Source organism: Puma concolor, chromosome D2 (assembly GCF_028749965.1).
Source record: "Puma concolor isolate L17-30 chromosome D2, mPumCon1.1.hap2, whole genome shotgun sequence".
Lineage (NCBI taxonomy): Eukaryota > Metazoa > Chordata > Mammalia > Carnivora > Felidae > Puma > Puma concolor.
In genome coordinates this window covers 88,110,964-88,132,113 of record NC_141677.1, presented here as the reverse complement: position 1 = coordinate 88,132,113, position 21,150 = coordinate 88,110,964, and the positions used below count along the sequence as shown (strand labels likewise).

Genomic DNA, 21,150 nt, shown 5'->3' with positions numbered 1-21,150 from the left:
CCTCCCGGAGGCCCTTCTGGTGAGCGCTCTGTCTCCTCCAAAGGTTTTCCCACCAGATCCCTGCGCTCCCAGGAGGAAAGGCGTCTATTAGTAAGTGTGGGGGAGACATCGTCTCTGAGGGCCCCAGAGTGCTGAGGCTGGCGCAGCGGGGGCCCTGGGGGGCTGGTGGCAGGTCGTGGGGAGGCGCCGTGACGAGGGTTAGGTCAGCCGCCACGGCGCCTTCCCCCTCTTTGTTTCAGATTGTGCACTGTTCCTCCAGAACAACACCACCATAAAGATGCTTTCTTTCATCTCCTCCCAGGACGGCTCCCTCGAACTCCCTACTGGCCTGGCCACCAGGGCAGGCGCTAACGGAGCGGCACGCTGGGCAAGCCCGTGGCGGTTCTGAGCCCACAAGGGCCCCTCGGCCGGTGTTCTGGAAGGAAGCCAGGTGTGTCTCCGGCCAGGGTGTGCAATGCATGCGGCCTGGGCCTGGGATGGCTCCCCAGGGGTGACGCCTGCAGCAAGGCCCCGGCTGGGGCCTAGACATGCTCTCGGTCTGGTCTCTTGAGGACACCCCGGGACAAGGCAGGGCAGGCGTAGCGGGACCCCCCAGCCTGGCGCTTCCTCCTAGCGCCCACGCAGGCCACAGACAGACAGGGAGCCTGCCCACCAGCTCTGGCCCAGAGGTGGATGGCCCTAGAACCCCCGCGGGCCATGCTGACCCAAAGAGCAGCGGGAGAGCAGTGCTGCATACAGCAGGACGCACATTAGTGAGCACAGAGCCGTCCACAAAGCAGAAAATCAGGCTCTCCAACAGGGGACAGGCGAGGGCAAAAGGCACCAGCGCTCTTGTCTTTTTTCTTCTCTTTCCATCATGGTGGCGATAATTGTTGGGACATCAGTGTACCAGTTGGAAAGGCCAGCTAATGTTTGTAAGGCAAACTTCCTGGCAGAAAATCCCCCACACGTGAAACCCAGAACGGTCATAACTATGACCTTACGTAGTTGGTTTCAGGTTCGTGTCGCGGGCCCCTTATCAAAACAGACCGGATTCTCCTTTTTTGGAACAGTAAGTAAATAAACCTAACAATTTAGATGCGTAAATTGGCTGCTTTAAATTCTGACTCTTCAAAAGCCACACAGACAAGCTGAGCAGAGACGCTAAGGCGCCTGCACGAGCGCCCGACCCAGCGGCTGCAACTCCTGGAGTCCAGACACAAGAGTGCCCAGAGCCAAGGAGGCCACCGGCACGCCCAGCCCCATCTACACCGGCTCCCAATTCAGATTGGAAACCCTCACGCCCACCAGCGTTCGCCCGCGACACAGAGGACAGAGATGTCTGAACATTTAAACCCACACCCTCTCAGAGCTGCTAAGGGTCTGTGAAAGCCCCGCTCCCCAGGAGGCTCTCTCGCGGCGCATCACGGGGGCGGGGGCTGGGGCAACCCTTCCAGCTGTCTCAGGTCGCCAGGCTGCCCTCTCCTCAACTGCTTGCTCCCACCACTCATTGCCACAACACGGGCAGAAATGCCAGCTGGCTGCCGGGGGGTCCGCGTGCCCCACGACCCGGGCTGAGTGTTGGGGTGCGGAGGCACGGCTGGGGTTGGGTTCAACGAGCTCACCGGAGAGCAGACGCGAGCCAGCCCGTTGTCTGGTGCTCCGTGTGGGCGCCGTGACCGTGCAGGCTGGGTGGTTCCTGGAGGGCCTCCTGGGGGAGGGGGACTGGCAAGGGCGTGATGGGGTGATGCCCCCTCAGGCCGAGTGGGAGCGCCCTCCCCAGGACGCGGGGGCCCCGAGGGAAGGAGGGCGGTCTGGGGACGGGGCTCCGGCCACCGGGCAGCCTGGCCGCACCACTCTTGCTGGCTGTGGTCTGCGGTGGTTTCATGACGCGGGGGGTGTGCCCTGCGTGGTTCCTTCTGGCCCCTTCCCAGGCCGGCGCTGTCAGTGCTGGGGGCGCCCCCCCCCCCAGACGGGTCCTCACAGGACCCGAGTCCCCAGGGGCCCACCTGGCACCCGGGCGCATGTGCACGTGTCAGTAACTGGCAACTGGTTTTCAAGACGGCCGCCAGCCTCCAAAAACGCATCCGCCACCATCGCTGTCAGGGATGAAGCACGGCAGGTGGGCGTGGGCCGGGCCTCGCCGGGACGGGAGCGCCTGGCACTGCTGATGCTCTTTGTCACTGCGGCCAGCTGAGCGTCCCAGCTGCCAGTTGCCACGGCGCAAGGCACAAAACGTACCCTCTGAGCGATCCTGCCAGCGGGGCTGAGCCAGAGGCTGCGTCAATAAGCAGCTTCGTGACGCACGGCCCACCGGACGGCACGTGACAATCGTGTGGAATCTGTGCACGTTTTAATTACATCCAGCAGCACCAAGTCCGGTCCTCTCGGCTCTGCTCTGCAAGCATGTCGGCATGAATTTGCATCTGAAACAGGAAGCTGCCGATTCCCGGGGGACGGGCTCCCTCGCTCTGCGGCTCTTCCCGAGGCTGCTGCCAGCAGGACTTGGCCACCCGTCTCCGTCCGGCTCCACAAGTGACCTGGTTCCCCTTCCTGCACTCGGGGGCCTGACCGGCCCCACCGCCTTTGCCCGCGGGAGGGTCGGTGGCGGCCCGCGCCTCCTGGAGGCTGCCATCCGCTCACTGGCCCCTCGCTGATTTGGAGACAGGTTTGCCAGTGAGTACGGGGGTGGCACCCAGGAGGCGAAGAACCCCGGACGCCAAGTCCGGGGAGGCCGACCTCACCGCCCTCGGTGGGGCTCGGCAACAAAACCCAAACCCAGTCCGGTGGTGGCTTCTCACCCGGCAGTGCTCAGCAGAAGAGACCCGCTCACACACAACGTGACCACACGCTTCCGGAAGTCATCGTCAGGCAGGAGGCACAGTCCCGCCTCGAGGCCTCCTCAGGCCTCCTCACACGCAGCTGCGGCACGGTCCACGACATTCGGGGTCCCCTGCCACGCCGACCTCGGGCCCGCCGAAGGCTACGCGTGGGGTGGGCACAGGCCACCTCGAGGACGGAGGGTGGAGGCCAGCACAGCCTTCTCTTCCCGTCCCTGGCACCCCGTCTTCAGGCACTGAAAGTGGGTGTCCATAACTGGCGGCCCCAGGAGGGGGTCGCTGCAGAGGGCAGTCCGCCTGTCTACCCAGGTGGAGGGGAGGACGGACAGTGCCGGGCACAGGCCCAGGTCGGTGGTGGGCAGCGTGGGTCCGGGCCAAGCCCCAGCGGGCTTCTCCCTGACCTGTGCTCTTTCCTGGGCCACGCGGTGCTTCAGAAGGAAAGGTCAGGCGCCCCACTCGCCTCCTCGGCAGATCGCAGGGGCAGAGGCCCCGCTCTGAGGCCTTGGAGGGGGATGGACGGAGGACACTCTGCCCTCGTCCTGGCCCCCTCCTCCTGGCTGCCCACATCCCAGTGCCCACCCAGGGCTGTACCAACCCCCCCCCTCCCGTCCACACCGCCAATGGCATTGATGCCCCCAGACCATGCTTAAGAACCCCACAGGACTCCACGGCTCCCAGGCAGGCCTTGCCCACAGGAGGCCCCATCCCAAGACATGCCCCGCTGGCCTCCGGCTGACACCAAGGTCACAGACACAGGTGCGTCTGAAACAGGGCCCTCCCGCAAGAGGCAGGTGCTTCCAAGAACAGGGTCACGGGAAGCACAGACACCCTGAACGATGCTGTTCTCAGGCTGCTCCTGGGCCTCCCAAGAGGATGGGGCAGACGAAACACAGCACTCGTGTCCCCAGGCTGGCAGACCCACCCCCACGGCTCTCCCGGCACCCAGGACCGTCACCACGAGGGCCCCGGGCCACACGTCCACCCTGGCGTGCACGACAGGCACGCAGGAAACATCGGCTGGACAGACGTGAAAGAAACCCCAGCTCTGGGGCAGCCTACCGCAAAGCCGTAACCGAAATCAGAGTATCAAACCCGCCACGGGCGTCTGTGAAACAAGAACCACCATCCAGGCCGTGGGAACGAAAACAGCGGCTCTGCTCTCCCCGGGGCCACGGAGCCACCCTGGGCCTCATGGTCCTTCTATCTACTCCCTGCCGGCTGTGAGGACTCAACAGACAGAAACAGGAGAATGTGATGCAGGAAAGGCCAACAACCCGCAGGACCCCACAGCCTCTAAGAACACAGAGGGCAGCCTCCCACGCGTGTTCCGGAAACATCGAGGCTGTAACAGGGCCGCCCCGGGCACGGTCCAGCCCAGAGGGGACACGAGCCATGACGTCCACGTCACGTGAAAGGCGGGCATCCTGCGTGCACGCCTGCGGGGCCCGTCACCCCAGCTGGTGCGGGGCTCGACCTGAGGCGCTTCTCAGGCTGTGGTTCCCCAACCGCAGCCCCAACACAGGGCCTGGCGGTGCCGGCCGGTCCCTGTGGAATCCTCGTTGTGCAGTTAATTTGGAAGAAAAAAGCAAAGTGAAGTGAGTCGGGGGCCAGGCAGCCTGTCCCTCAGAGGGACCCGGGCTTGCCGGCACCCGCCTGTGGCCCTGGATCCACACTGCAGAGGCCGGACTCAGGGCCCCGGCCTGGGACTCCTGACGCCTCTCCACACCTGTCCTCTCGAGGAGCCGACCACCGCCCACCCAGCCGGACTCAGACTCTCAGGAAGCGTGCAGAAATGTCCTTTGGTTCCCACAAAATTTCTATCCATTGTTTTTACTGCTAAAAACTCCTTTAAAAAGCCATGCCATATGCCATTGGCAGATTCTGATTTTCCAGAAGACGTGCTTACGCGGTACTTCACAGTTCAATAACCTACGGCACCTTGACTAACGCTACTGAAATTAATCACCGACAAAAAACATTTGTTCTTTTTCAGTTCAATTTACTTTCAGGTACACCTTTGCCAAGAAGTACATTTACCGTGTTAGTGTTCAGCTCGTCAAGTGGTGGGGAGATATGCCAATCCAGCATTACACGCTGTCAGGGTTGAAGAGTGTCCCCCAAATTCATGTCTACCCAGACCTCAGAAGGTGACCTTGTTGCAAACTATGGTCTTTGGAGATGTAACTAGTTAGGGATCTCGAGACAAATCAGGCTGGATTCAGGATAGGCCCCAAGGTCGACGACCGGGGTCCACATGAGGGAACAATGAGGACAGGCCACGTGTTCACGATGAGGGACGACCAGGCCACCTTGACTTTGGAGTGCCAGGTTCCAGACTGTGAGGGAACACGCATGTGTGGTCCTTGTCACAGCAGCCCAGGACCCTGCCGCGTGGCGGCACAGGGCCCGGCACAGGAAGGCTGCACCGTGTGCTCGCCGTGTCCTACGTGTTCAGTCAGGAACAGGCAAGAGATTGGTTAGAACCTTCTCGGTAAGCAGCACGTGTGCGAGGCCGGCAGGGAGGGGCCCTGGCGGCTTGGCGGTGACGCGGGGGCATGAGGGCAGAGCACTGGGGAGGGGATGCCTGGCCTGTGGGGGTGGTCCGGGACATCACCCGCCATGCCGGGCGCCAGGTTCCTCCCGGGCGTCAGTCCACAATTCTCAGGAACCACTGGATCTTTCTTTGGGAAGAGCGAGGCACCCATACTGCTTCCTTGGTTTACTCCGCGACGCCTCGACTTCTCAGGCTCCAGGGAAGTTTCACAAGTGGTTGATGCCTGTATTGATGCTGCTGCCCGGGTTTCGAGAACGGTCTTGGGCTCCACAGCTAACATCTTCATTGACCCAACGGTCCTTAGAAACTCTCAACTGAAAGTCATATTCCATGCATTTGGGATCACGATCATCTCCCGAAAGTCTGCCGTATTTACACAGCAACCCCTATGCAAAAATGTAATTAGAAGTTTTGGCGAACGAACGGCCATTTATCCTGAGGCTTTAAAGAGCCACGTGGACGTGAAAATCCTCCAAACACTGAAGGATGGATCGTAGGCGCACTTGTTTAATGAGCAAGTGATTCCACTGAAGCCCACGGACTTCCCTCCCACTCTTGGCGGAGGTGCCACAGAGCCGAATCTGACCCATCCCGGAACGGCACTCAGCGGGCAGCATCCTGGGGCGTCGCTGGGCGAGGCTCGCTGCTCCCAGGAACCGAGCTCGGCGGCCCGCGGGCCTTCCCAGGCCGGGGGTGGAGGAGAGCCGTCTGCCCGGTGGCGCTCGGGTGCATTCAGATGCGCTGTCCTGTCCCGACACTCACGCGGACTGAACAGAAGCCCTGGGACGTGCCCCTGGCTCGTAAGTGAAAGACCCACGTCCCCAACTAACAGGCTCCCGGGGAGGCCGCATCTCCTGCTGGTGGCCAGAGCCTCCGACAGGAGCAGCTGAAGACCTCTCTGCTCCATCAAGCCCAGCACCTCCAACCGGCACTGATGGGAAGAGCCGCTGGTCGAAACAGCTGCCCAGCTGCCTCACTTCCGTCGGGAGAGGCTTCTCTGACCTTCCGAGGCCCTCACACACCCTCCTCGCCCCCGATGGGAGACACTGGTCTCCCCACGATGCGCCCTGGGCGTCCCCGCTCTCAGTCTACCGTGGCTCAGCCCTCGAGTCCCCAGGACCCCTAGCCGCCTACGGACCCCCACGCCTCTCCAGCACCGCCACCGTGTGGCTTCCCGGCAGGGCAGGGGGCAGGGATTTGGACACACAGAAATGCTCACGCTGGGACACAAGGACACAGTGGTGGTTTCATCAGTCGACCACCTGACGAAGGGAGGGAGGGAGGGGCCGCACGAATACACATTTATTCCTTTTCCCAGTACCTGATGCCACGCTTTGCACCTGACGTCATACAGGTGCACAGAGGTGGGGAGGAGCACACGATGGCAAGGGGACGGAGCCTCTCACCCTCCGAGCTCCAGAAGTGCGGGCGGCCTGAGCTCCTCTGGGCTGGCACTGGGCTGCCCGCCAATTGCCCCGGGAGGATGGGACCCTGAGCTGCTGGGGCCAGGGGTGGCGAAGCTGACAGAAGACGAGGCTGGGGGCCCAGGGCAGGACCCTGTGGGGTCAAGGAGGGGCGGACATATGTGTGCTGCTCTCCTTCTGAAAACCAGCTACTGTGGGAATCGTCTCCTAAAAATAGCGTTTCAAATAAGTCCTTATCTTTGTCAGGTAATTGTGATGGGAAAGCAATCGGAACAAAGACCTCCTGTCTTTTCCTGCAGGAAGGGGAATAGAAAGCTGGAGACACTTATTAAAAACTCAGGTAGCCCGTCAGATAGCGGTGCTTAGGAATCCTGGAACATTGCGGGCTATCAGCAACTTAGAGATTCTTGAGACTCCTTAGTGACTTCGAGAAAAACGTGTCTGCTCTTGGGAAAACTTCCCGCCAATTCGCAAGACAGTCCCTCCTGTCTGCCGCGACCCCTGTGTGCAGGAGCCCCTTGTTTTAGGAAACAGGACAAGTCAGGAAGTGGGGGGCACGTTATGAGATAAAGACAGCACCCAGCATATCTGCTAGCCCGCAGAGTGGCCCCAGCCCTCAGCCGTCTCCCCGGAGGGCACAGCAGCCCACGTTCCCGCTGTAGGGGAGGAAGCGTCATTCTCAGATGGGCCGGCCCTAACTGCGCCACCGACCGCACTCTTTGGGCTGTGGCCGGCTTCTCGGCCCAGCACCTGCCAGGGGCTCAGCCGTGCTGTGCGCCACACAGCCACGGGGCAGTTCCGGACGCACACCTGCAGCGACCTTGACCCGAGCCGGAGCACTGCCCCTCCTCGTGGTGTCTGTTCTCAGGGAAGAGAAGGCCCGTTCAACACCTCCCGGACTTTTCCACACGTACAAGCTGCTGGGCAGCTCCCGCCTGGCCAGCTTCGGTCTTTCGAAGGATCTTTACTTCTCTGCAGGTGGCTCAGCTCAGGGAGGAGAGCGAAGGATGAGCTAGGGGCCGCTCTGTGCATGGCAGGCTCACCGTCCTGAGCACCGTGAGAAGCGACCCCTGCGTAGAGGGTCAGGATCTCATCAAAATGTGGCTTTTCAAGCCCCCAGTGGCCTGAAATCAATGGGGGCGGTGGCCTTTGGTGAGGGCACCGGGGGCCCAACAGCGTCAGACACGGGACCAGCTTTGAACAAGACAGACGTGCTCCCGGGCTCGCTGCAGGGCCCGAGAGTGGACCGATGAGCGCTCCCGGCCCAGAAGTGAGGAGAGAAAAACCAGCAGAAGCAAGCGAAGACACCGGGGGCCGACAACCCCGCTCCTGACACACCCTCTCCCAGCTGTCGGTGAGCGTCCAGGCACGACCAGCACGTAGCCGAACATTCACACACGTGCACCTGTGAGCACGCCCGCTGAGGAGCCGTCAGACGAGCTGCAACATCAGACAGGAGAACTTCGACACCACGCTGCTCACCTCCGTCAACCAAGGGGAGCTACGGAGTGACGGAGAGCGCGCCCGTCTGTCTTTCGGGGACGACCTCTACGGAGGAGGACGAGGACCGTGTGGCAGCGTCTGTGACGGTGACGCCGACAGGACAGTGACTGCTTGAGGGCCGCCACGTCTCTACCCGGTGTGAGCCGGGTGCCGGGCGAACCCTCGGAGGGCTTCCTGGTGTGGGCCGCCCGGCCTCCCCGTGCAGGCTCGGCACAGGCAGCGGGGTCACGGCTGTGCCGGCGGAGGAGAGGCTCCGCGGTCACACGACGGGGACCCACAGGGCCGAGGCTTCTCACGTGTGCCTGTCCCTAGGGGGCGTCCCGCCAGGGCCCTGTGGGTGCGCCCGGGACACGCACGGCCTCCAAGCTCCGGAGAAGCGAGTGACAGCCACGAATGTTTCGGCGAAAGACGACACTGGCCTCCAGCAGCGCCTGCCCGTCGGGCGCCGCAGAAGCAGCCCCCTCCAGCCACACCTCCCCGCCGGCTTCCTGGGTGTCTCACAGCCGAAAATAGCCCTCACGTCGGGGCGTCACGTCCCGCCGGTTGGCGATGGGTCACCTGATTAGCTTCAGAAGTCCGAGGGACTCCAACAATGGCCCCCTTTTGACAGTGACACACGATTACTAGGAATTTCTGCCAAAAACATGGCCGGTGAGAACGGCAAGGTCACACCTGCCCGCGAAGCGCAAACACAGCCTCTGCGGCTTTCCCGAAGCCCGTCGACTGTGGCGGAGGCTCCCGCCACGGCGGGTTGCGGTGCCTACCTCCACCACGGACTTGGAATCCAGCCGGAAGTTGAAATCTCCAAACACAAAGTAGGACACTTTCTCGAATCGCTGGTCGATGATTCTGGGAGGAGAGAAGGAGACCACGTTACTGCCACGCCGGGCGATCAGCTTCTGCACCAGGCTCCCCTTCCACGCACCCTCCCCGCACCCCCAGACAGACGGCGCGGCTCTCTCAGCACAGACGCGCGCCGTCACCACGGGCCAGGGCCGTGGGGAAACCGCAGCCGGTGGGTGGTGCAGCCGGCGCGGGGGAAGGACTGAGGCCAGGAAACGGGGCTCTCGCTGGGAGCACAGGACTCAGGACGCAGGGGGAGGGAGTCTGCACGCTCCTCCCAGGTGGGATGGGACGCGAGTGAGCTCTGGAAGCGTCTGTGACACTCCGTTTCCACGTTTCAAAGGCATAAAACCGCGTCTGTTTTTCAAAGCGAGACGCTGCCTCCCTGACGTCTTGCCCACATGTTCTGAGTCAACCGCAGCCCCTTGGTATCTTCCCACTGAAACGCACACACGGCGGCCACTGTGCGAGCGGCCCCTCACGCACAGTGGGACAACTGCTCAGACCCCAAGTCCTCGTGGTTACCGGCCGTTGCTCACTTCTGACGGCAAAGCAAGGTGCCGGCCGTTTCTGACCGGAAAGCAGAGCGAGAGCCATCGCTGACCAGCAGGACGGAGCGTGTGGCCGGCACAGAGGGAGGGACGTCCGGGGAGCCCGCGTCACTGCCGTGGCTCCGCTCACGCGTTTGCAGGGACGGAGCTGCGGGGTGCAGGGTGCAGGGTGGAGGGTGTCCCTCCCACGGGCCCATCCCAAGATGGACTGAGATCGAATCCTGTCAGGCAGGCAAAGGCCAGGGCGAGGACGGCACCGGATTAACTCGGAAAGCGCCACCGGTTACCGGGAAAGCTGGCACAGCCGGTAACGCCTCGGGCGCCGCTTACCGACTCAGCCTCTCGTCACTTGACTCGTTAGCTCGAGAAACAGAAGAAAGGGCCAAGCGCAGGACGACGTGCCGCCTTCTCCGGCTCGGCACGTCCTCCCAGGTCACAAGAAGGGTCCCTGCAGGCTGCGGCTGGCAGCGAAGGGACGCGCAGGCTCCTGGCGCCCAGGCTCTGCGGAGGCCCCGCGACCCTGTGCCGCGAAGGTGCAGGCGGCGTGCGGCGAGTTCACCGGCACCCTGTCAGCCCGTCCCGTCTGCGGAACAAACGACGCCTTCCACTTCAACTGCTCCCTCCGCCCATCCCCACCACGGACACCACCTGCCTCGCCAGGCACCTGTTGGGACCTGTGTTTCTGTCTCTACTTATTTCTGGCCGGTTTCTCTTTTCAATCCTTCCCTTCTTTTTTTTTTTTTTTTGAATTCCGGAAGGCTCCCTGTAAGCCGGTGGTGATCCACGTTCTCGGTCCGTGGATGCTCTCCGCGCGGTTCCCGGCGGTTTCTGCCCGGTACGCGCCGTAAGCTTCACCGGGGGTGCGGGTGCCAGCCGCCGGCCGTGCGTCCTCTCCAGAAGCCCGAGCCCCTGCCAGGCTCTCCCACCATCGTTAAGGCAGAGTTCGGTGGTTAGACTTTAATCCGTCTGGAATCACAGTGTGAAGCGGGGATCTCAGTTCATCGATTTTCCCGGCGGCCGATCGACCGCACCATTTATTAAACACGCGACGCTCTTCCCATTCAGTCTGTGCAGCACACAATTGCCCCAATCACACGGGTCTTTCTGAGATCTCCATCTACCCTGCACACTTGGAATTAAGGCCACTTTCCACAGCGACACCCTTCTTGCTGACAGTTCCTTTAAAAGTCACCTCCACCATTTCCCCATTTCTCTTGCAGTCATGAACTGCTGTCATCGAGCTATGTTCCCCAAAACATGCCATTTTCCTTTTTACTTGGAGTAACTTTCAACTTACACGTGAACTTGAAGACGAAGGACACGTTCGTACATCATTAATACTGCAGACGACCAGTAGCTTCCTTGTACAAATTAAACTTTTTAATTGAGGAATAAGGCGGTCAGGGTCCTAGTGGGGGCACCTGCTGACGCATCCGCACGGGCCCAGGACCACCAGCACCCCTCCTCCCCTGCCTCTGCCCTGCACGGGACTCAGTCTGTCAGCAGGAAGCCAGCTGCCTCTGCCGTCCTGAAAAGGCTAAAGCTTCTTCTGCCGTTAAACTCCTTTAGAACAAAAAACTCTTGAGAGACCCTGCGTAGGTTCCTAGAAAGGTCTCCAGAATGTCTACAGCATCAGGGCACCTGCAGCATGGGCTTCTTGGCCTCCCCCATGAAGGTCGGGGTCCGATCCTTCCTGCCTCCCTCCCCTCCCCCCATGGAGGTTGGGGGTCCGATCCTTCCCGTCCCCCTCCCCTCCCCCGTGGAGGCTGGGGTCCGATCCTTCCTGTCCCCCTCCCCTCCCCCGTGGAGGCCGGGGTCCGATCCTTCCCGTCCCCCTCCCCTCCTCCGTGGAGGCCGGGGTCCAGATCCAGGATGCAGAAGCCCCGACGGGAAAGGAGAGGCCACGGTGAGCTCTGTTCTGGAGAGGGAGCCTCCTCACCAGAGCTGAGGGCTCTTCATGCAGTGGCGATGCTGCTGCCGGGAGGCCTTCCGGGGCTATTTCGGGCGGAGAGAATACAATCACTGGGGGGTCAGTCACATTATTAGGCAGACAGGTTTCTGTTTCCAGAGGTTGCACAGGGATGCATGTTGCTCTGAGGGCACCTGTCCCCAGGGCTTCCCCGGGAAACGGAGAGGCCCCTCAGCGAAACGGAACTGTGTGTGTAAACCGGGAGGAGGCCGCCCCCCTCTGCCCCCAGCCGACTCTCTCTGCGCCTGGCTCGGCGACGCCACCGGCCTGCCCTGCCTCCCTGAGCAGAGGCAGAGCCACCTGGCCAGGCTGGCTCCGTGGGCATCACTCCGCCAAGGCCCGGAGACACAAGAGCCTGGTGGGCGCCATCGGGGGGACTCCGCGGGTCAGAAGGAACGCTGCCCACAAGATGGCCGCTGCTGACACGGGGAGCTGGCCTGTCGCCGTGGAGCCCGGGACGTGGCAATGAGAAGACTGGCCAGTGCCGGGGGACCCCCGGAGCCCCTCGTGTCGTCCGAGCCATCAGCGGTCACACCGGCACCACCCAGTGCGGCCACACACGTCCTCCCAGCCAGTACACGTGACCTCGTGCCCCTCAAAGGCTTTTCACTTTTCTGTTTTATTTATTTATGTTTTTAAGAAAAACGGAGCCAAAGCAACACTGCAACTTTCCCTCGCCGAGGGAAGAGGGGTCCGCTCGCCGGGCAAACGCTTCGAATGTCACAGGGTCCACACGTCTGGTCTTTAAGATCCGCCAGCTTCTGTCCGCTGGGGGCACGGGAACTCGTGTTCCTCGAGGACGCTGCACGTAGAGCACGATTCACCACTCCGCGCTCTCTACGCATTTGCCCCTCCTGGGACCGCGAGCACGGAGCTCGGGGAAACGCTTCACACGTGACCCGCAGAGACGGGACACAGGAGACGTGTGTGCGCACACGTGCCACCAGCGGGGGAGGGGGGACACAGCCGTGCCACGTGTACGTGGTGTGCCTGCGCGCGGTGACGCCTCGCATGCGTGTGGGCGCGTGTACCCACATCACGCGTGTGCTCTCCGTCTACCCCCGCAGCGGTAGAGACGAACGAGAGGGACCGGAGTTCGCATGCGCCCGGCAATCCGTAACCGTTTCCCGGGCTGACGCCGTCTCCTCGCGTCTTTGCCTCGAGAAATCCCACCTGCTCTGGTACGAATCGCTGCGGTCGCCCTCTGTGCTGGCGCAAGGCCGGCACTTTGTGTTTCCTCGGGTCCGTGAAAGTTCAGAAGGTGTGTGAAGCCACCGGGGTCAGGGCGCCACTCCAGGTCTCCGGGATGCGCGGAGGCTGTGGCGGGAGCAGGTGGAGGCGACGACGGCACGTGAGGAAGTCGGCTCCGGGCCTGGGGCCACTGGGCGGCCGGGCGTTTGTGAGACGGCAGAGACCCCGGGCTCACGTGCACAGGGCCTCCGGCGGGTGGCGGGGGAGGGGGTGCTGGACACGGGCCACCCGTCCTCACGGGGCTCGAGGCATTGAGCTGACGTGACAGGAGGGGACAGGGGCTGCAGAAGGTGCGGACAGCTGACGCCCGGGACGGGAATTATGGACGCCGCCCACTGCTGGCTAATGAACGGTACGAGGCCTTGGGAGGTGAATTCCTTCATTAAAAAACTGACAAACTTCAGATTTAGCATCTGAATGGAGGTTTAAGAGCTCCAGCGTGTCTAGAGTGAGAAACGTGAGGTTCCTCAGGCCTTGTCGCCATGGAGGCGCACAGGGATGCCTGTGGCCCGCGGCCCTGTCCCCCCCTCCCCCCGACAGGAGCCCCGGCACGGAGCCGGCGTGGCCCCCGCAGGGGTCCCGTCAGCAGTGCTAGGCTCTTGTAACACCATCATTAAAACCTAAACTCGATCACGTTTCCACGCCCGCCCTGCTCCTTTGATGGAATGGCCCGCGCTCATCAATAACCACCACCATCTCCAAAGGTCGCGTGGTGTGCAAGATGGAGGGCTGTCACGGCCGAGGCAATCACCTGAGTGCCAGGCCCGCCGCCCTCACGGCACTCACGTTTAATTTCGATATAGTGCCATTTGGGCCAAGAGAAAAAAGTTGTTTTAAAATTAATTACCTTGTCAGACGCTATTATGATTAAAAAGTAGGCCCACATCAATATCATGTGCCTAATTCAGAAAGAGAATTACAAGAAGAGCCATAAAAATCAATTTTTTAGGCCTTGAAAACAGAGTCTCTTTCTGTTTTGACAGGCGATTTCATTATGTGACAAGCCACGCTGACACGTGCCGTATCACAGAGGCCCGCACGCCGAGGAAGGGGTCGCGGGCTCGGGTCTCGGTGAACGACCGGTGCCCACCCTCCGAGGATGGGGACAACGTCCCCTGAAGGAAGTCACGGCTCCAACACTCAGAAGCTACAATGTTCCTGGCCGGTGGCCTTGGAGCGGGCGGGCAGGTGGGCGAGCCGTGAGCAGTCCCACGAGGCACGGACGGCACCCGACACCCCCAGAGCCTGGTGCGGTTCGGGAAGCAGACGGTGACCCGACCGCACCAGGACCATTCCTTCTCTTTGCTCTCCTGTTTCCGCTGCCGCTGCTGGACAGACAAGACTGCTGACCCCGGGCAGGGCATCTTAGAGCTCTGGAAGTTTCTTCTCACCTTCAACACCTGAGTGGTTTGCTGCAGACACATCTAAGCTGTTTCGAGCAAGCAATCGGATCTGTTTTCACCTTCCTAGAAGCAGGTAGACTAGTTTCCACGTCACTGTTCATTCTACGCCAGAGCGTGCGGGCCGGCCGGCCCCCAGACGGACAGCCACTGGACGTGACGTCGGCCGGCACCAGGGAGCCTGGGGAGGCTTGCATACGATGCACACGAGGCAGAGACAGGAAAACGGACGTCAAAAAGGGAAGCAGGAAAAATCTGTTCGAGGGCCCATGACAGGCAGGCTTTCACAGACACCTGGACGTCCCCCTGGTGTTAGGCAACGTCCCGAGAACCCACCTGCCCGAGGGGCCTCAGTGTCGGCCCGCCGACCGGCCAGCCGTGAGCACTCAGTGCACAAGGCAGTCCCCAGGGCCAGGGTGTCGGGGCCTGGAAACCTGAGGGCGTGCTGCCCGAGGGGCCCGAGGTGGGGAGCTCTGCGGCTCGGCACTGGGGGGACAGCGGCCGGCACGGTAGGCACCCTGCGGCCTGCCGGCTGTTGGAAGCGCGTGCCGGGGCCTCGGAGCGTCCCTGGCGGAGGGCAGCTTGCTGTCGGTGCTGGAGGGCCCCAGGCAGCACACGCACCCTCGGCCCCCGCGTGGGTTCGGCTGGAGTGGTTGCGGCGCGACTCGAGGGCACGGGGCTGGGGCTCGTTCTCAGCTCCCCCGCAGCAGTTCTCATTTTCGCACCCTTTAAATAGCATCAAGACATTAAATGCGCCTTTTCTGCACCAGAACCAGAGTCCTGGAGAGCTGCCGGCGAACTCAGGATGCGACGTGGAAATGCAAACCAGCCGCGTCTCCCGGCCGGCGTGAGCACGTGTGCTGGCCAGGCGGCCCGCTCGGAGCGCAGAGCAGCCGGGCCACAGCTCGCGACATCGTCCCGTTAGTGGAACGCCAACAAGACAAATGCCAACACGACAGTGGGCGAGCAGGGGCGGTCAGGGCTCGCACGGGATGAGGCCGGAGGCCGGCTGCAGATGGGGACACGCGGAACACGCGGCTTGCGGACGCTTACACGCGGGAAAAGGCAGATCGCACACACACGCCCCTGCACGCATCACTGCACGACAGCAGCACAGGACGGTGCACACGGGTGCGAACGGGACACACGGACGAGGGACAGCGCCAACAGGAGTGTCGGGAAAGGAGGGTGGGAGCAGGACAACGACGCAGGCTCAAGGGTGCCCGCGTTTCGTTTCTAAACAGAAGGACACACAGGACGAACACGGAAACACAGACGTGGGCACGCCGAGTGGAGGGCGCACGCTGTCGTCGGGTCCCCCCGGCTTTTCTGGACGCTTGAGCCTGTCCTCAGGAAGACGAGAGAGGCTGTGATCACACCACCGCTCGTCTGAGATGTGGGGCGTAGGGAGCTCGGGGTGCCGGGACGGCCACTGGACTTCACAGTGCCCCGGGGCGCGCCCCCGCCTGAGCCGTGAACGCGCCGGCGGCACAGACCCGCAGACTGAGGGGCTCGGGGTTCTGGCGCCCCGCGTGCGGCCCCGGGACGCCACGCCGTGTCAGACACACCCACGTGACGACGGCCGCCTCGGCCTCCAGGCCGTCAGACGCCTGAGTGGCGTGTTTCCGGTCCCGAAGGACAGACGCGGCCTGCTCCCCGTGGGCACTTGGAGCAAGAAACAGGGTCGCGAGAAGCCGTGCGGTGCCTGGCCGCGCGGAGGGAGCGTCCCAGATGACCCACGTCTTTAGCGCCCTGCTCGCCTTTGCCTAGAGACGCAGTGGCTTTTCTTCTGCCCGCTGAGCAGCCAGGCGAGTTCTGGGAACGGCCTGAAGAGAAACGTTTAGGTTGGAGGGTCTTTGAGCGGCTGACAGCTGACTGATGGCCGCCCGGGAGGCCACAAAGGGGAGCTGTGTGGCGGGGCGCATCACATCGCCTCTCCCTGGGAAACTAATTGCTCCCAATTGTTCGCAGCAACATTATTTTTCTGGCAATCATTTCCTTTGAATACCCAAAATGAGCATGAAACAGCTCTTTTGCCTGGACATAAAAGTTAAATGTCCCAATGTTGATCAAATTAACTTCAGCGCCGTGACAATGGACTGTGTTTGTGAGAAAATAATGGGGGGACAACGGGGCGCTTTATGCCAGGATTTCACAGTTGTAATGTAAAATGTTTCTGTTGAACTAGGCCAGGCCACATCTCAAAGGGGACACACAGAAGCGCCCTGTCACTTGTGGAAAAAAATCTCATTTCACGGCCGAGAGCTCGGGGGGACGTCAGGAAGTTTCGGTGCTGGCGGCTCTGAAGGACAGCGTCCGAGGTCTCTGCTCTGCTTTAATCCCCGAGGTGCTCCCCAGGTGCCGAACTACGTCTGGGACGCGGGCAGGCCCGTCCCCACGGTCGACTGGAGGTGCCCGCGGGAGAAGGGGTCCCCAGGATGCACAGGGGGGCCCCCCCCGCGCCGCCTGCTCCCCACCCCTCAGACGGACACCGCGCTGACTAGCGGACAGTCTTCTCCAACCTCCTGTGAGATTAAAAGCAAAACGCTCAAGAGTCGCACAGGAAGCAGGAGGTAGTAAGGGCCGTGCAGGAAGCACAGAGGTCGTTACTTGTGACAAAAGCGCGGGGTTCCCCAGGGGCTGCACCCCATTAACCCTGAGGACCCATCTTCTGCCGCCTCCAGGAGCCCCTTCCAGGTTGGCCCGGGGGGCACCAGCGTCCGCGAGACTGCCCCGCGCTGCACGGAGGCGCTCCACGGCGCTCACCGTCGCTGCTGTGGGGGGCACACGCTTCAGACAAAGAGACTTTGTCTCTCGCCTTTCTTGAGAGTAAGGTTTTACTCTGGGATCATCTTCGATTTCCAGGAAATCCGCACACACGGCACTGAATGCCTCTGAGTTGCCACCCGGCGATCCCCCCGCCAAGCGCTCGGGGACGGGACGCCAGGCGCATGTGCCACCGCTCCCGGGTGCAACGCTACGGGGAGACCAAGCCAGGAGAAGGCAGGCTCCCCTCTCAGGAGCCTCCTGGCCGTCCCCCTGCGTCCCCGGAGCACGGCGGACAATGCTCCCGGAGGTTCCCAACGCCGTGAATGGGGCACTGTTGGTGGCATTGTCCTCCCCACCGGCAGAGCAGAATGCAGTCTGCTGGTGGCCGCCAAAAGGTTAGCCGCGCGATGAAAGGCCGGCCCGTCACTCACCGCTCCTACAGAGCCGCCCTTTGTGCCGGGCGGCCCGGCCCTGCGCCGCGGAGGCCCGGATCTGCGGCTGGCTGCGCGCCCCACAGAAGCCATTCATGGGAATGCAAAGTTTCAGAAAAGTGCCCCGGAACCCAGAGGCTGCTTTCCCGCAGGCCGCGAAGGAACAGCAGTTTGGGGCAAGGACATGTTTTAATGCCCTACCCCACCGACAACCAACCCGACTACTGTCACCGAGACCTCTGTCTTGGCCCCCAGGCTCCGCGGGAGGCCCCAGGGAGCGGGCGCAGCCGACACGGAACCATCAGGCCGGAAGACCCGCACGTGGCTGCACCTTGGACCAGGTCCTTGCTCCCAGGCCGCGGGCTCGCTGTCCCGTCCGCAGCACCCCAGCCAAGCGGCTCGGTGGGGGGCGCCAGGCCACGGCTCCTTCAAGGTGACCCCTGCCCAGAGGGCTGCTCTTGTGCATCTGATGTACCTGCACGTCCCTGTCCTGCCTCCTAGGACCAGATGGCCTTCCGGGCCAGGTGCTGGCGGGTCAGCGCCCACCTGAGTGTTTCAACCTGCTCGAGCGGTGCTGGTGTTCTCAGCAACCCAGGGCCTCAGATGGGGCACTGCTGAGGCCTGCACATCGGGGGCTCTCCAGAGCGGGCTTGGCTGAAAACAGGGGAGGGGGAGGCCCACTGTGAGTGGCCACGGGACGGGCCACCATGCGGGGGTACAGGGCCCAGACCCACTCGGTGTGCCCAGAGCTCAGGCTGGCTCAGGCCCTCTCCACCGGTCCGTCAGCCCGGGTCAGTCCCTTCTCTGCTCCCGGCTCAGCCTGAGCCCGGGAGGCCATTGAGACCCCCAAGAGCAGCCAGCACAGAACCTGTTCTGGGCTGAGAGCCAGGCCCTCCGTGTGCATCAGCTATAGCAGGAGAACCAGACCCCGGTGTCCTACACTCACAGCTCCTATGTGTGTCCCTGGCAGGCGGCAGCAGGAACCAGGGTGCCCAGACAGGGCATGAACCCTGCTCTCGAGGTCCCTTAAGGTGATGGCCACCGTCCCACACCTTCCAACTCCCGGTCCAGAGCGCATCCCTGCGGAACCCCATGAGGAATCCAGAAGGATCATGCACGTGGGGGTGAGGCCACATTCAGGCCAGGGCCAGGCCGGGTGCCCGTGGGAAGGGTCAAACGTCAGAGTCTAAGCCCTTGGCACATTTATGCAGATGCGGCACAGGGGCAGAGGTGGGGTGTGGCAGGGCCCCGGGGAAATCTGAGTTCGCCTGGGCAGAAACGGGGAGACCCTGTCTGGTAGCGACTGCTCCCCCAGGCCCGGGAGGGTCACTGACGTCACTCAGGACACAGAAGCTGGTCAGGGAGGACTTCCATCCGAGGCCTGGGCAGACCCTGACAGCCCCGTGCACGCACTCACACTGCAACGCTGAGCCTCAGCCAAGGTCTGTCTGTAAACCTAGAGGGGCGCCAGGCCGAGACTAAACGCAACCCGTTAATCAGGGTGCGGGGAGCTGCCTTTCCCTCCCAGACGCCTACCGGCCCTGACCCCGCGGAAGGTCACACGCGGCAGGGTCGGGGACAGGCGGTGGGCCTCACGGGGCCCGGGGTGGGAAGGTCCTGAAAAGCAGCCTTGAGGGGAGCGCCGAACAGCCGGAGTGACGGAGGCAGGCGGAAGCCCAGGCAGGAGGGGCACACCCCGGAAGACCCCTGAGCCCCACCCCCCCCGGCGCGTGGCCCCCGGCCCCGGGAAGCAGGACCTGGCTGCGGGGAGGCGGAGCCGGGGGAGCCGAGCCTGTGCAGCCTGGGCCGCTCCCAGGTGCCCGGAGCCCGAGCCCGGCGACACCAGGATGGCGAGAGGGCTGGGGCCACGGGAAGGCGGGCGTGCCGTCTGTGGCGGGTGGAACCCACACGGCAGCGTCTCTGAGCCTTCGGGAGGCCGTCAACGCTTCAGCGGACACCTCCGTGGGGCCACAGCCCTGGGCACGTTTTCTCCTCTCCCCCACAACACAGGAGAGAAAGTGAGGCCACCCACCTTCCGGTCCATCTCGCGGGGACCGCTCAAGCCTTGGGACAGGGGGCGGGATTCGGGTCAACGTTGGCAAGTTTTGTGTTTTGGTAAATAGGAAAGAACAGAGGAGGAAAAGCAGCTGAAAAGCAGCGGCCATGAGCCCTGGAGGAGGCGGGGAGGGAGGGCCGCACGCTCAGCACCCACCTGTCGAGCACGTAGCCCAGAGCCTTGTGCCGGATCCCCGAGTACACGGACGGGCTTGTCTCCCAAGCGACCAAATTGGAAGCGTCATGGAAAAGATGGATGTTCACCAAGTCAAAGGCACTGCAGGGACAGAAAGGAGACGTGGCGACAAAGGCCGGAGCTGCCGGGCACCTGGCGTCCCGCCTACACCGTCCTGGCCCAGCTCCCGAGGGGCCTGCGGGGCCCGGGCCCCAGGGTCGCAGGGGGCAGCCCTGCCCATGCCCACGCGTGTCCCCCGCAGCCGCTCCAGGCTGACCCAGACGTCCCCCCGCCTGGTCAGAGAGGACACACGCGGCCTCGGCCTCAGTCTTAAAACGCGTCTGGTCAGCCGAGAAGGGGGCTGTTTCCTGTCAAAGAAAATCACATGGCATGATCGCAGGAACTCTCCACAGGCCAAGAAGAGTCGTTAGGAAGAAGGAGGAGGAGGAAGAGGGAGAGAGAGGCGGGAGGACAGAAGGAGGAGGGGGAGGGAGGAGGAGGGGAGGGGGAGGACAGGAAGAGAGAAGGAGAACAGAGGAGGAGGGGGAGGGAGGAGGAGGGAAGGGGAAGGGCGGACAGGAAGAGAGAAAGATGAGGAGGGGGAGGGAGGAGGGGAGGAGGGAGGACAGGAAGAGAGAAGAGAGGAGGAGGGGGAGGGAGGAGGACAGAGGAGAAGGGGGAGGGAGGAGGACAGAGGAGGCGGAGGGGGAGGGAGAAGGAGGGAAGGGGGAGGACAGGAAGAGAGAAGAGAGAAGGAGGACAGAGGATGATGGGGAGGAGGGGGAGGAGAAGGACAGAGGAGAAGGGGGAGGGAGGACAGGAAGAGAAAAGAGAGGAGGGGAGGAAGGAGGGAGAGGAGGACAGGAAGAGAGAAGAGAGGAGGAGGAGGAGGGAGGAGGAGAGAGGAGGCAGAGGGGGAGGAAGGAGGAGGACAGAGGAGGAGGGGGAGGGAGGAGGACAGAGGAGGCAGAGAGGGAGGGAGAAGGAGGGGAGGGGAGAAGACAGGAAGAGAGAAGAGAGAAGGAGGACAGGGGACGATGGGGAGGAGGGGGAGGAGGAGGCAGGGGGGGAAAGGAGGACAGAGGAGGAGGGGGAGGGAGGACAGGAAGAGAGAAGGGAGGAGGGGGAGGGAGGAGGAGAGAGGAGGCAGAGGGGGAGGAAGGAGGAGGACAGAGGAGGAGGGGGAGGGAGGAGGAGGGAAGGGGGAGGGAGGACAGGAAGAGAGAAGAGAGGAGGAGGGGAGGGAGGAGGATAGAGGAGGAGGGGGAGGGAGGACAGGAAGAGAGAGGAGGGGGAGGGAGGAGGACAGAGGGAGGAAAAGGTGGAGGAGGCAGGAGCAGGCAGCCCGATCCCGGGCCTGGACCCCACCAAGGGCAGCTGGGGGTGGGGGCGATGCTCCTGGAGCC

The 21,150-nt window shown here is 62.9% G+C and overlaps 1 protein-coding gene across 4 annotated transcripts in view; it reads right to left on the bottom strand.

Moving 5' to 3' along the window:
- The window catches only part of INPP5A (inositol polyphosphate-5-phosphatase A), a 175,127-nt gene that overhangs the window by 30,508 nt on the left and 123,469 nt on the right, over positions 1 to 21,150 (bottom strand). For all 4 annotated transcript variants that reach the window (XM_086681250.1, XM_086681247.1, XM_086681248.1 and 1 more), the window contains 2 exons: positions 19,727 to 19,846; positions 9,065 to 9,149 (listed from right to left, as the gene is read on the bottom strand). In XM_086681250.1, coding sequence (XP_086537376.1) covers positions 9,065 to 9,149; positions 19,727 to 19,846 — 205 coding nt within the window. The remainder of the gene's footprint in view (positions 1 to 9,064; positions 9,150 to 19,726; positions 19,847 to 21,150) is intronic.